This window comes from Hippocampus guttulatus, chromosome 12 (genome assembly GCF_054856545.1).
Source record: "Hippocampus guttulatus isolate MCC_2025c chromosome 12, RoL_Hgut_1.0, whole genome shotgun sequence".
NCBI classification, from domain to species: Eukaryota; Metazoa; Chordata; class Actinopteri; order Syngnathiformes; family Syngnathidae; genus Hippocampus; species Hippocampus guttulatus.
In genome coordinates this window covers 15,337,201-15,349,901 of record NC_141272.1, presented here as the reverse complement: position 1 = coordinate 15,349,901, position 12,701 = coordinate 15,337,201, and the positions used below count along the sequence as shown (strand labels likewise).

General features: G+C 43.0%; 1 protein-coding gene across 1 annotated transcript in view; it reads right to left on the bottom strand.

Annotated features, from left to right (window-relative positions):
- Positions 1 to 12,701, bottom strand: part of axl (AXL receptor tyrosine kinase) — a 32,882-nt gene that overhangs the window by 6,423 nt on the left and 13,758 nt on the right. Inside the window, exons 7-13 of the mRNA XM_086125542.1 lie at positions 11,139 to 11,334; positions 6,972 to 7,111; positions 5,685 to 5,829; positions 3,349 to 3,478; positions 2,943 to 3,034; positions 500 to 595; positions 215 to 292 (exon numbers count right to left, since the gene is read on the bottom strand). Coding sequence (XP_085981668.1) covers positions 215 to 292; positions 500 to 595; positions 2,943 to 3,034; positions 3,349 to 3,478; positions 5,685 to 5,829; positions 6,972 to 7,111; positions 11,139 to 11,334 — 877 coding nt within the window. The remainder of the gene's footprint in view (positions 1 to 214; positions 293 to 499; positions 596 to 2,942; positions 3,035 to 3,348; positions 3,479 to 5,684; positions 5,830 to 6,971; positions 7,112 to 11,138; positions 11,335 to 12,701) is intronic.

The following is a 12,701-nucleotide window of genomic DNA, read 5'->3' as shown; positions in this document are numbered from 1 at the left end:
ATGTATGGGTGGATAGACTGATTATTAAAAAAAATGCACCTAAGTGTGAGGAAAACAACACAAAATGACGCTGTTGGGACATGTCACTTACTTGACACCAACTACTACTTTCTGATCAGCTGGTGGGTGTTAAAGAAAGAGCAGAAAAGTGTGATTTGGGGGTATTACTGGATATTAGTATGTTATGAATAGTGTAAAGTGGTCCTCCACTCACTCTTCATGGTCTTGACGGCTACTCGGAGAACAGAATCCTCCTGTGTTAGCTGACCCTCCATCACGGAGCCGAACTCCCCTGTAAAGATACGCAACACATCACCAACAAGGATCGCAAGTGCACTAAATCACCACACGGCGTTCAATCTGACCCATTTATCGATTTTTAAGAAAAACAATGCGTGGCCCTTAAAGTTAAAAAATAATAATAATTAGCCCACCACGCTCAAATTCAATTGTTGTGATGACAAGTGCCGCTATGAGATAGCAGAATGCTAATTTGTACCTTCTCCCAGCGTCTTGCCCAGCGTCAGCTTGTGTCTGTCCACCATCACGTCTTGGAGCTTCTGCCTCAGCTCGTCGCTGATGCCCAGACTGTTCACTGAGTGGGCACCAAAAAAAACAAAAAAAAACCCACAATTTTTTTTAAACAAAACAAAAAAAACGTCTCGTGACGATGCGCACACACATGATGTCATTAAAGCAATAACATGGAGAAATAAGATGCTATTAAGGCAACAATGTCTAGAAATCAGACCATTGTAAAGCAGCAATGCATTTAATAAGTAGAAGAATATAAATAGTGCAACAACAATCCCAAAAATGTTGAACTCCACCAGTATTAAAGCAAAAAAATAAAAAAAATTGACATTAAAGCTTGCAGGAATCTCACCAGGTTTAAAGCGCCAGGATGTACAAAATGTGACAATATTCAAGCAGACGTATGTCCAACTCGAACATGAGCTTTTTTTTTTTTTAAATACAGTAGCTTGTTGTTCAACCTTTTTGTCTTTTGAAGTTTCAAATTATGTATGACAATCATCGATATAAAATGATCTGTAATTCTATTGGCTCATTTTTAAATAGCAAGACTATATTTCTTGTCACACTCAATATTTATACATGTGTAAATAGTATATTTTATTATGCTGCCAGATACTGTTGTTACATTTTGTTTTATTTGTTGCTTGTTTTATATTCTTATTTGTTCAAGTAATAATATTTTAGCAGGTTTCCAAATAATATGTCACATTATTATTTAGGGTAGCATTAAAACGAGTGTTGAAAACAGATTATTGTATTGTATTTTACGATCTATTATTGCAATAGATTCGACAATAAATCGATTATATTATTTAATTGTTTTGTTTTGTTTTTTGTCATGATTATTACTCCCTTCCAGCACAGAGGTCATGGGTTCGATTCCAGGCCCTGGCCTTCCTGTGTGTGGTGTTTGCATGTTCTCCCCGTGACTGCGTGGGTTTTCTCTGGGTGTACTCCGGTTTCCCCGTACATTCCAAAAACATGCACGGTAGGTTAACACTCGAAATTGTCCCTTGGTGTGATTGTGAGCGTGAATGTTCGTCGATGTGTGCCCTGCGATTGGCTGGCAGACAGTTCAGTGTGTCCCCCGCCTACTGCCGAAGACGGCTGGGATAGGCTCCGGCGCGACCCTCGTGAGGATAAAGCAGATTAGAAAATGGATGACGGATGAATGAGTCCCTTATTTTGCTAACTGTTTTTTACAAAATGCCAAGGCCTTTATTTCATGTGGCATTTGACATGATCAAATATGGATCCTTGCCCAAGGTGCACCACAGCACTTTGTCTGGAGAGGCGGGCCCCAAACATCGGCATGAATGCTGCTGGGACATTCCTTTACCGCATCTCCACCTGTGGGAATCGTTTTGGGGCAAGCTGGGACTTGTAAACCAAGTCGCCGTAATTACGGTCACCCAGGCAGGCGTGTGTGTGTGTGTGTGTGTGTGTGTGTGTGTGTGTGTGTGTGTGTGTGTGTGTGTGTGTGTGTGTGTGTGTGTGTGTGTGTGTGTGTGTGTGTGTGTGTGTGTGTGTGTGTGTGTGTGTGTGTGTGTGTGTGTGATCATTGAGAGACGTCCTGGAATTGTGTTTGTAGTAACACAAGAATTTGTTTTTCCAGGCCAGATTCCTGCAGACGATAAGCGTCCACACCACGGCACAAGACTAAACATCAAAATAAGCATTGAGATCAGTCGGATTCCCATCTGTGCAAGACGTCTAGATGCCAACATGGATCGACTTCGTGTTGTGACTAGTGGACAGGTGACCTTACTTGGAAACTCTACAGCATGCATGAGATCACAAATTAGTACTGTTGAATAAACTATAGGTCAGGTCGTCGTGGCAGTTGCGCTGTAATTTCTCATGTGTACAATACACACCCCTAAAATCGCCATTTTCCCGCAGGATTTTCCAGACTTACTCGTACCCATGCTCCAAAAACTGTTATCTGCATCGTAATATTTATTTTATTGTATTTTTCAATTCAATATTCTGCCCTGTGCGCATGCCCAGATGAAATGATTTTCTTTCATTTCTTAATTTTTTTAATCAGTCAACGTTAACATTGCCATTTCTCATTTTCAATAAGCACACAGAAAAAAAGTGCTAAATTTGTCCCTCTATGGGCAATTATTTTTATCCACAAGAACCGTTGACAGTTCGTTTTAAGACAGATTTGGAGCTTTTTCCTTGTGCCTATGCATAATATACACCCTTGATTTTTTATGAATGTTGTTGCCAAAAACTAATTTTTAAAAATCCACACAAGAAACGACGGTAAGATCAATTTCTGTTTCTATGGTCATCACATACTTCCGATGAAAACCTACAAAATTGTTGATTTCCAGTAACGCTAGCAGCATGACAGATTGTGTTTGTCCCAACATTACCAGGTTGTCAAAACTTACGCGTGGCCTCAGTAGTCCTGCGGCTGTACGAGCGTCGCGCCCGGTAGCGGACCACCAGCTCTCCGCTGTGCATCATGGGCTCAAACGCATCACTAAAAAACAACCGCAATAACACATTACCACAGGAAAAACTGTGCCGAGTTTCCTTTTAAGATTTTTTTGGGTAAATATATACTCAATTCATTTTCTTTTTTTTTTTTTAAACAAAACTAAAACTAAAACAAAAATGAAACATTTTCAAAGAACAAATAAAAACTCTAAAAACAAATTTGAACTAACGGAATTAAATCACAAACAAATGTCAGGAGTTTGTTTGTGATTTAATTCTGTTAGTTCAAATTAGTTTTTAAACAAAAAGGATCATGAAAATACCCATAACGATTATAAGACCCTGGTCCATACGCACCCGAATCTCGTCTCCTTACGCCGCAGTTTGGCCACGTACACAGCCATGAGCGTGCCAAGGGCTACGGCGCCAGTGGCGGCCATCACCACGTACCACCAGTGCCATGAGAAGGCCGGCGGGGATGAGAGGCCTGCACGGGGGAGGCGGGACACTTCATTACACTCAATAAACAAACAGTATGTACAAATCTGGCGTCAGTAAAGCAACGTGTGGACTAAAATCATCTTTTGTCGATATCTTGCAAAATTGTCGAAATGATGCAGTATGTAAATACCTCACGCCAGTAAGGCTTACCCGCATTAAAGCTAATGTGTGTAAAAAAAAAAAAAAAACGGACTACTGTATGTACACGCTGACTCAATATAAAATAAAGATAAATGTAAAATGTTTTAAAAAAATCAACATTTAAAATTTATATTTATATTCAATTTTATTATATCATACAATTATTATGATAATATAATAAAATTACTAAAATGCAAATTAATTTTTTTAGTTTAATTTGTGGTTCACAATAAAGAGAGAAATAAATGTATATTAAAAATTGTGAAAATAAACCACTTGTGGGGGAGGCCGTGACGTTTTATGCAACTCGTTATAAAATTACCATGAAATCATAGTTAGCATAGCTTTTGGGTCTATTGTGTATCGTGACATGTTTACAATATTTAACACTCTGTAGGTTAAATAGATCTCTGAGTTAATGGTAGGACTGTCTAGATCTTTTTGCACTTTCATTTGTACCACTTTAGATCGGGTCAAAAGTAGATCTTATTCATGATGTTACCTCTTGTCGGTTGGTTTTTAATTTGCTTCTTTATTTTGTATTGTATTCAGTTTGATCGCCCGCATGTTTGAAATCAAGACAATCAATCAACCAAACCTATCCGGACACGTCTTGATCTCGCACTCCACCGCTTTGCCTCGTCTGTCTGGCCCCATTACACTCATCAAACAGAGATAGCCAGCGCTTTAAATATTTATGAAGCCGTGTTCTGGTTCACACCAGCGCAACCTCGCCTTGCTTTTCTTCTCGTCTTCTCCCTCCCGTTTTTTTCCCCCAGAGAGGAAGAAAGAAGGAAGGAAGGAAGAAAGGAAGGGAAGGGAGTCTTTCGCCGTGTGATGTGTCGTCACTCACCTCGGAATTCTATGAATGAGGGGGGAAAAAAAAGAAGAAACAGGGGCTTTACTAACACGGCTAACTTTATTTCCGCAACGCTGCTTGTACTGTATCATTTAAAAGTCGCTCATTGCATTTGCAGAGTAAAAGTCATGTTCAAAGAAGGGGTTCAAAGTATGGTTAGGATTTCCAATTAGGGTTTCAAACTACGGTCAGGGTTTCAAAGTAGGTTTAGGGCTTCCAATTAGGGTTCTAAAGCATGGTTTGGGCTTCGAAGTAGAGTTTCAAACTAGGGTTAAGGCTTCCAATTAGGGCTTCAAACTATGGTTTGGGTTTCAAAGTAGAGTTTCAAACAAGGGGTAGGGTTTCAAATTAGGTTTAAGGTTTCCAATTAGGGTTTCAAAGTAGGATTTTTAACTAGGGTTATGATTTCAAAGTAGGGTTTCAAAGTCGGGTTAGGATTTCCAATGGTGGCTTTAAATTTGGGTTAAAGTTCCTAATTTGGGTTTCAATCTAGGGGTAGGGTTTCAAGGGAGAGTTTCAAATTGGGTTCAGGGTTTCCAATTAGAGTTTCAAACTATGGTTAGGGTTTCCAATTACAGTTTTAAAATACGCTTAGAGTTTCAAAGTCAGGTTTCATTAGGGCTTAGGTGTCCGATTAGGGTTTCAATATAGGGTTAGGGTTTCCAGTAGGACTGCAGCTATCGAATATTTTTGTCTTCGGATACCCTACTATAATTTCTAATCAGATATTTGAATTTTTAAAAAAAGGCAGCTATTTCTTTTTTGTTGGTTAAAGAAACATTAGACCAAAAAAACCAAACAAAAAACCCCCCACATTTCCACTCAATAATAAACGGCCAACTGGTTTTCATTTTTAGATTTCAAATTTCAACTGTTCTCATTGAGACACATTACTCAGAATTTCGATCTCTCCCCATAAATGTTGGTCTTTGAGACAAAGTGACGTCAGAGGCACAGCAGCAATTTTGCCGGCTAAAACAACGCACTTGAGTCCGCCTGGTGCTCAGTAAGGAAAGACACTTGCGTCAGGCTGTCAGCATCAAAGTGTGCCAAGTCATTTAAATCTTGGGAAGTTTGAGTTTGTTTTAACCTGAAGCAGTGTGCAAAAATCTGACCTCAGTTGAGGCATCAATACTTTAACATGAATGCAAAAGTATGTAAAGAGTGTGACATTTTGGGTTTTATTTCTCACCAGGAGAGACGAGCGTCAGAGTCTGCGTGGGGCTCCAGGGTCCTCGCCCTGCTCCCGTGTATGCGCACACCTTGAAGGTCACGTTGCTGAGCGGGAGAGACAGGTTGATTGACAGCTCCGTGTCGAGGCCGGCATCCATGACAAGCTGTCATAGGGAGATAAGTCAAGGTCCATTTTTGGGGGGGGGTTGTAACATATGAGAGTAAGTGTTCCTGAGAGAATGTGTGTGTCTCGGGTGGAAAAAGAGAACAATAGTGTGTCTGTGCACGTTTGTGTGAGTAAGTGTATCTCGGGCTCACTCTCAGGAAGAGCGTGCCAAAATGAGTGCAAGAAAAAAAGTATTTGTAAGAGACAGAGAGTACCGTCTCAGCCAGAATATTAGACAGTGTTTTTTGCATTGAAATAAGACCGAACAAGTGGGGGTCGTCTTATATTCGGGGTCTAGACATTATACCCATTCGTGACGCTAGATGGCGCCAGATATCATTGATGCAAATGCTGAACTTGACTCCCCAGGCCAAAGTGAACCCGTCACGAAGAAGGAAAATAAAAATAGCAGTAGAACGAAGAACAACAATAAAAAAATAGCGGGAAGAAAATAATCGAAGAGATAACAGAAAATGGAGAAACGTAGCGACAATCGGGAGAAAAGTGGGTCGAAGATCGGCCAGGTTAACCGGCAGCTGACGAGAAGTTATGATGTCATTTACATTTCAAAAACCAGAAACCATTCATTTACAAATGTGATTGCACTTTAGTTTACATATTTAAATGTTCGGATATTAAGATTTGAATGAGGCAAAATAACATGCTTTTTCCCTCAAATATATTGTTATAATCATTTGTTTCAGATGTACTGTAATTCTTTTCTGTCTAAAAATTAATTTGGTGTTCAAAAAGTCTTTTTTCAAACTTGAGTCTTGAAAAAGAGGGGGTCGTCTTATAATCAGGGCCGTCTTATATTCGGGCCAATACGGTATGTGTGCGTTAAGAGTCACAAAGAGACTGTGAGAGAGTAACAAATTGTCAAAGTGTGTGTGTGTGAGAGAGAGAGAGAGAATGAAAGTGGCATGGTGAGGATGTGAAACGTTTGTGTGAGAGACAGCGTGAGTTATCGAAGAATGTACTGCATGCGTGCAAGAGGGGGAAAAAAAGCATGGGCTTAAAAGAGTGACTATATTCGCGTGAGAGAGAACGTATCTCTCTCTTTCGCTCTCTCACTCTCACTGTGTCTCTCTCTTGGTGTGCGAGAGAAATGTGTGTGAGATTTGGTACGCGTCAGCGGACCTGCTTGTCGTCGGGCACGCTCAGCTCCACCAAGTATCCGCGCAGGTCTCCGTTGAGCTTCCCCGCCGGCTCCTCCCACGCCAGCAGCACTAGGCTGCCGTTGCCCAGCGCCGTCACGTTGCCCGGCGCCTCCTCGGGCACTGAAACACACGAAACGCACGCGCACATCAAGAGGTCGTCGCACTCCACACAAGTGGCCACGCCATTGGACAACGACAACTCAAGGGACAGAAATCCACATTTGCAGTCCTGTGTGTGTGTGTGTGTGTGTGTGTGTGTGTGTGTGCGTGTGTGTGTGTGTGTGCTTGTGTTCTTGAATGAGGCAGTCTGGGAAACGTGGTCCAGGCAGAGCGTGATGGTAATCAGGAAGTGTTTGCCGTTTGATTGTTTCCACATGCGCTCACCTCTGGCACGGCAGCCAAAACAAATGAAGCGCCCCTCCCTCGCTGCCTCCCTCTGCCCTCCCCCCTGGTCTCCTCCATCCCTGTACCGCTCCCCCTCCCAACTTTTCTTCGTCCCTTTCCATCTCTCTGAGGCCGAGCCTCTTTTCTTTCATGCGAGGGACGTTCAAGCGCACAAAGACGTTCATTGTTGCGAAAAACAAGTTTGCAAAGGGAACAAGAACGTTTTTTTTCCCCTGCTAACTCAGAGTGTGTCATGTTTCCCCCATTACTGCTCGCGGAATCGTTTCCAGCACAGATGCGGTCAGCTGTGTATCCCCTCGACGCGATTGCAACACACACGTGCGACTACCGTGGAACGCGCTAAAGACGGCGCTGTTGCGTGACTTTTGAGTGCGTCTGTTTCCCGTCTTGGAAAAAGGTCACGCCGAGGCCAAAAAAAACTGAGAGACTCCGAAAATAAATCGTGCGCTCCCACGGCCTGTCCAACGTCCTCGTCAACTTCACAACTTGGAAGAAGCTCCACCTGGGATCGTTTCGATTTTCAGCCCAGAGGCGTAACCGCGGCAACAAGCGTAGCCAGAAAACGTCAACATTAGTGGTGTCGTGCTTTAGGTAGCGCGTAACATGAGTACAAACGCGATATCATGCTCGGATGAAAACAATTGACACACATGACACCTTCCGCCAAAGGGCTCTCAAAACTTTTGTTGCAAGAAGTTGAAAAACAACAACCACCCAAAAAAAAAACCATGGTCATGTTACGATAACAATTGCCCTATTCATATCTGTCAACTTTTCGGAGTGTCAACCTGTATAAACTACCAAAAAAATCCTTATAAAGAGCAAAAAATCCTTATAACATACCAAAGCATTTTATATGTCAAAATAACGGCAGAAAAAACCCCACAAAATTTTCAATGATATTTATTGTAGATCTCTATAATACAATGTCTGGTTAATGTCTAATCATCATTCTACTTAGTGGCATTACTTTAGTTACCGGAGATGAAAGCATTCGAGTAGACTAGCACCATTCTGGGCAAAAGCAAACGGAACTACCTGTTAGGGGAAAAAAAAACAAAAAAACGGAAATGTTCAGAATCCGTATGATTTGTGCGATACGGCCATATACGTAAGATTCACCACAAAATCCGTATGAACTATGGCTAAACCGTATGAGTTGACAGGTATGCCTATTTTTAAACAAAACCTACATGAGGAATCCTGTTTAAAGGTGACTTGGGGATGAAAATAGCTGCTTCCACCCCCCCCCCCCCCTTAATCCCCCAATTGCTATTCTCTCCTTTGGGTGGTGGTGAGCTGTAATGGGAAAATAGTAAAGGTTCCTCAGAGTCCTCCCACCTCCCCTTCCCCCATCTTCCACCCACAAACCTCTTTTCTCTCTCTCTCTCTCTCTTTCTTTCGACTGTTTTCCCACAGTGCCTTGCTCCATGTGAGCTCATGTGAGGTCAAAGCCAAAAATGGGGGAAACGAAACACGAAGCTCGAGAGACACGGAGTGAAAGACAGCGGCGCTCGAGAGAGGCTAAATAGTTTTCCTCGAATTCCTTGGTGGTGCCGTTGGTGGCGTCTGAAGACGGCCAGTCAACTCAACAAGTGGTTAGCACATAAATAGCAGAGCGCAGGAGGAAAAGGCTTGCTTTGGAAAAGGGGGACAGTCGAGAACATGCGGCAAAGGCGCGGAGACTTTGGGGGGGAAATTTTGAACTGATTATTTCGCGGCAAAAGTAGTGGGACACACCTTTTAATCCATCAATGAAATACATTTGTGGCCCTGCCGCTAAATTGTTCATGTCATTAAGAGCTTGGGGAGGAGGATTACATGCCACAAGCAATTTGGGATTTGATATTAATTCAGTGAGCGCTCTTGCTCTGACAGAAAAAAAAACAATCGGAACGTTCGGAGACACGTGGTGGTAAAACAAGTCAAGCGTCCTGTTCCTGTTGTCCACATTTGTCACTTCCTATAGTTTTAGTGGACATGCGACCTATTATTTTGGCCCATGTTTCTTATTTCATGTGGTCTGTCGTGTGTATGTGTCCATATTTGTCACTTCCTGTGGTTTTTGTTGAAATTGCGTCCCATTATCTTTGTTCGTATTTGTCCATTTCTGTCGTTTTAGCGGACACTATTCCCATGACATATTTGATACTTCGAGTGGTTTCAGCAGACATGCGTCGCATTATTTTGATCTGGATTTGTTCACGGGTCTCAGTACTTTTGTCTATTTTTCACTTTCTGTCAATTTAATGGGGAGGTACCGCATTAGCGTATGCATCACTTCCTGTAGCTCGCGCCATGTATCCCACTACTTTTATCCACATGTTTCTCTTCCTGCAGTTTTCACTGGACACGCATCCCGTGATCTATGTGTCCCAGTTGTCTTGTCTATATTTTCCACTTCCTGTAAGACATGCGTCCTGGTACTTTTGACGAGAGTTGTTGCTCCCCGTAGTTTAAGCAGACATGTTTCACATGACTTTTTATTATATTCACTTTCTGTCACTCTGGTGTCACTTCCTTTACTGTTAAAGGATATGTGTCCCTTCCACATTTGTAAACCTTGAGTCGTCTTAACACGTCACAGCCCTTCAAGTCTATAATTTGCTTCGGAGTACACGCCCCGGTGCTTTTGTCCATAGTTTGTTTTAGTGTCCCATACGTCTCTTCCTGTAGTTTTAGTGGACACATATCCCTGTCATTTGTTGTTGTTTTTTTAAAACTTGATTTAGTTTTAGCGGACACATGCCCCAAATCATCCGTTCATATTTAAAAACATTGTGCGTCTGCCAATGAGAACCAAATGTAAATTTGACAAAGACGTAAAGGTTGAGGGGCTTTTGAAATATGGCGGCGCTATTACGAGATAACCTCCTATCATGGCTTTCTGTGACCCTCCTGAGAAACTGAACAAACGCAGTGCTTGCGCTTTTTTGTAATTTTCTGTGAAAAGGAACAAAAAGCCTGATTGCTGAAGAAGTGAAACTGGACAGATTTTTTTGGAGCACAAACATGACAATTGCATGCTGTAGGCAGCATCGCTTCTCCTTTCTTTTTTTGAGGTCATGGAAAGCAACGATCAGCTGTCCCTTGCCTCCTTCACTCGTCCCGCCTCTATTTCCGCTTGCAATGCATGCTGGGAGCCGGCATGGAAACTAGCACCTCACTTTGAATGCAAATACGAGGTCCAAGTCGATGGTTATCACGGCTAGGAACGTTTCTGTGACCACTATCCTTCCTTCCTAAATGCCACACTGTCCCTAAACACACCGTGTTGTGTTCGAGGACCTTGGGACGGAAACATTATAACTCACTCTCACTACCCTCAGTGGACTTAGTAGCCTTCCATCTCTCTCTTCCATAGCTCCTGTCCTGTCCAGGGTTGCGGCATGCTGGGGCCTATCCCTGGCTGATGGCCCGCAAAAGGAAACACACTGATTGGGAAATTACTTTTGTCCACATTTGTCACTTCATGCACCTCAAATTACTTTTTTCCATATTTGTTCCTTCCTCTAGTTTTAATAGGCGTAAGTCTCGTGACTTATCGAGAAAAAAAATATCAGTACTGTGGTACCTGGAAAACTTTGGAAGTAGAAACGCATTTTCCATGTAAAGCAAGTGGAAACGATGTGAGAGACAGATTTATCCAAGTGGAGACTGAGGGCAGGCAGAAGAAAAACCCCAGAGTACTGCAGCCAAGTGGAGACTGTGGAGTAGGGTAAGCCCTGGTTAGCCAACTCACCTCCTTCCGCCGTGCGCATCTCCACCCAGGATGTCCAGCGCGATGGCCCCTGACTGCTGTGACACGCCACCCTGACGGCGTAGCGTCTGTGGGGCTCCAAGTCCTCAGCCAGGTACTCGGGCGCGGGGACGTTCACATTCTGGTTGCAAATCATGTCATCCGAACCTCCGGGGAACGACTCGTCCACATGTTTGACCTGCGAAAGTCCAAAAGGGAGGCCCATTTTACTCGACCGGGTTCAGTTATGCTTCTCTTGAAGCGATTTCAAAGCAAGGACACGATTCGTTTTTCAGACAGCTCACATCACAACGGCACATTCCAAAATACCTACACCTAAAATAAAATGCGCCCACTTTGTCGACGAGCCAATAGCCAAAAAGATCACGTTTACCTTTTAGGGCATGAGTTCTTTTGACTTTTGAAACTGGACACATTGGAGTGTGTGTGTGCCTGATGCTGATGGGAGGACCATTTTTGTTTTGTTTTGTTTTGGGGGGTGTTTTTCAAACATCCTGAGTGCTGCCTCGGCACAACCTCTGCAACGCTTGCTGTCCTTGCTGTGGTCCGCTTGGGCCACTCTGACCAAATGCAACTTCCCCGCTGTGGCTTTGGAGTGCACAAGTGCTGGAAGTCATCATTATACAGCATGCTTGTCGTCTGTGTGTGTGTGTGTATAGAAGGAAAGTCTATGTTGGTGGTGGGAGGTGTGTAAGTGTAGGTAAATCGGTGTGTGTGTGTGTGCGCGTGTGTGTGGGTGCGTGTGTGTGTGGGTGTGTGGGTGCGTGTGTGTGTGTGTGTGTGTGGGTGCGCGTGTGCAGGTGTTTGACCTTTCAAGCGATCGCTGCACTCACTCACGTTTGCACAATGTAGCTTGAGTTTGGGGCCGTGCCCCCCCCCCCCCCCCCCACCCATCCTCAGGCTCATATGTATCATTCCTGACCCCGTGAGTCACATCCAGGCTGCAAACTGGCGTTTAATCTCGTTGAGTCACAGCACATTCTCCCTCGATCGGCTCACACATCATTCTTGTTGCCTTTTCCTGTTTTTAAAACGTTTTTTTTCCTGCACTTTTTTTAGTCGTTTGGCGCCCCAGACATGGCTTGGGAAAAGTGTTTTGTGCTGGACAGTTGGGTGACAAAATGGCACGCACTTCCTCTTGAAACGGTTTGGTAGATGTCGAGTTCATTGGGTATTACAGTTTCCAGCGAAGGTGAGCTTCCTCGCCCTGATGTCCAAGTTGTGCATGAGAATGGATTTAAAGCTACAGATCAGTATTTTGTGCGCGTTTTACCTATTTCATGACCACAAATACACAATCGTACAAGCCATGCAATCATCTTTCCCCATAGAAATGAATGCAAACGCCATCAATCTTCTAGCATCGCCCTCCAAAAATGTTTCTGATCAAGAAAATAGCAGTTCTGAAAGGAGAGTAAAAACAATTAAATAGAATGTGAAAGAGTTCTTTCTGCACAGTTTGTGCATCATGATTTTATACTTCAGTTCAATTCTGCTGCATTTAAAATATGCGTCAGTCATACGCAGATTTTCATTATTTGCAGG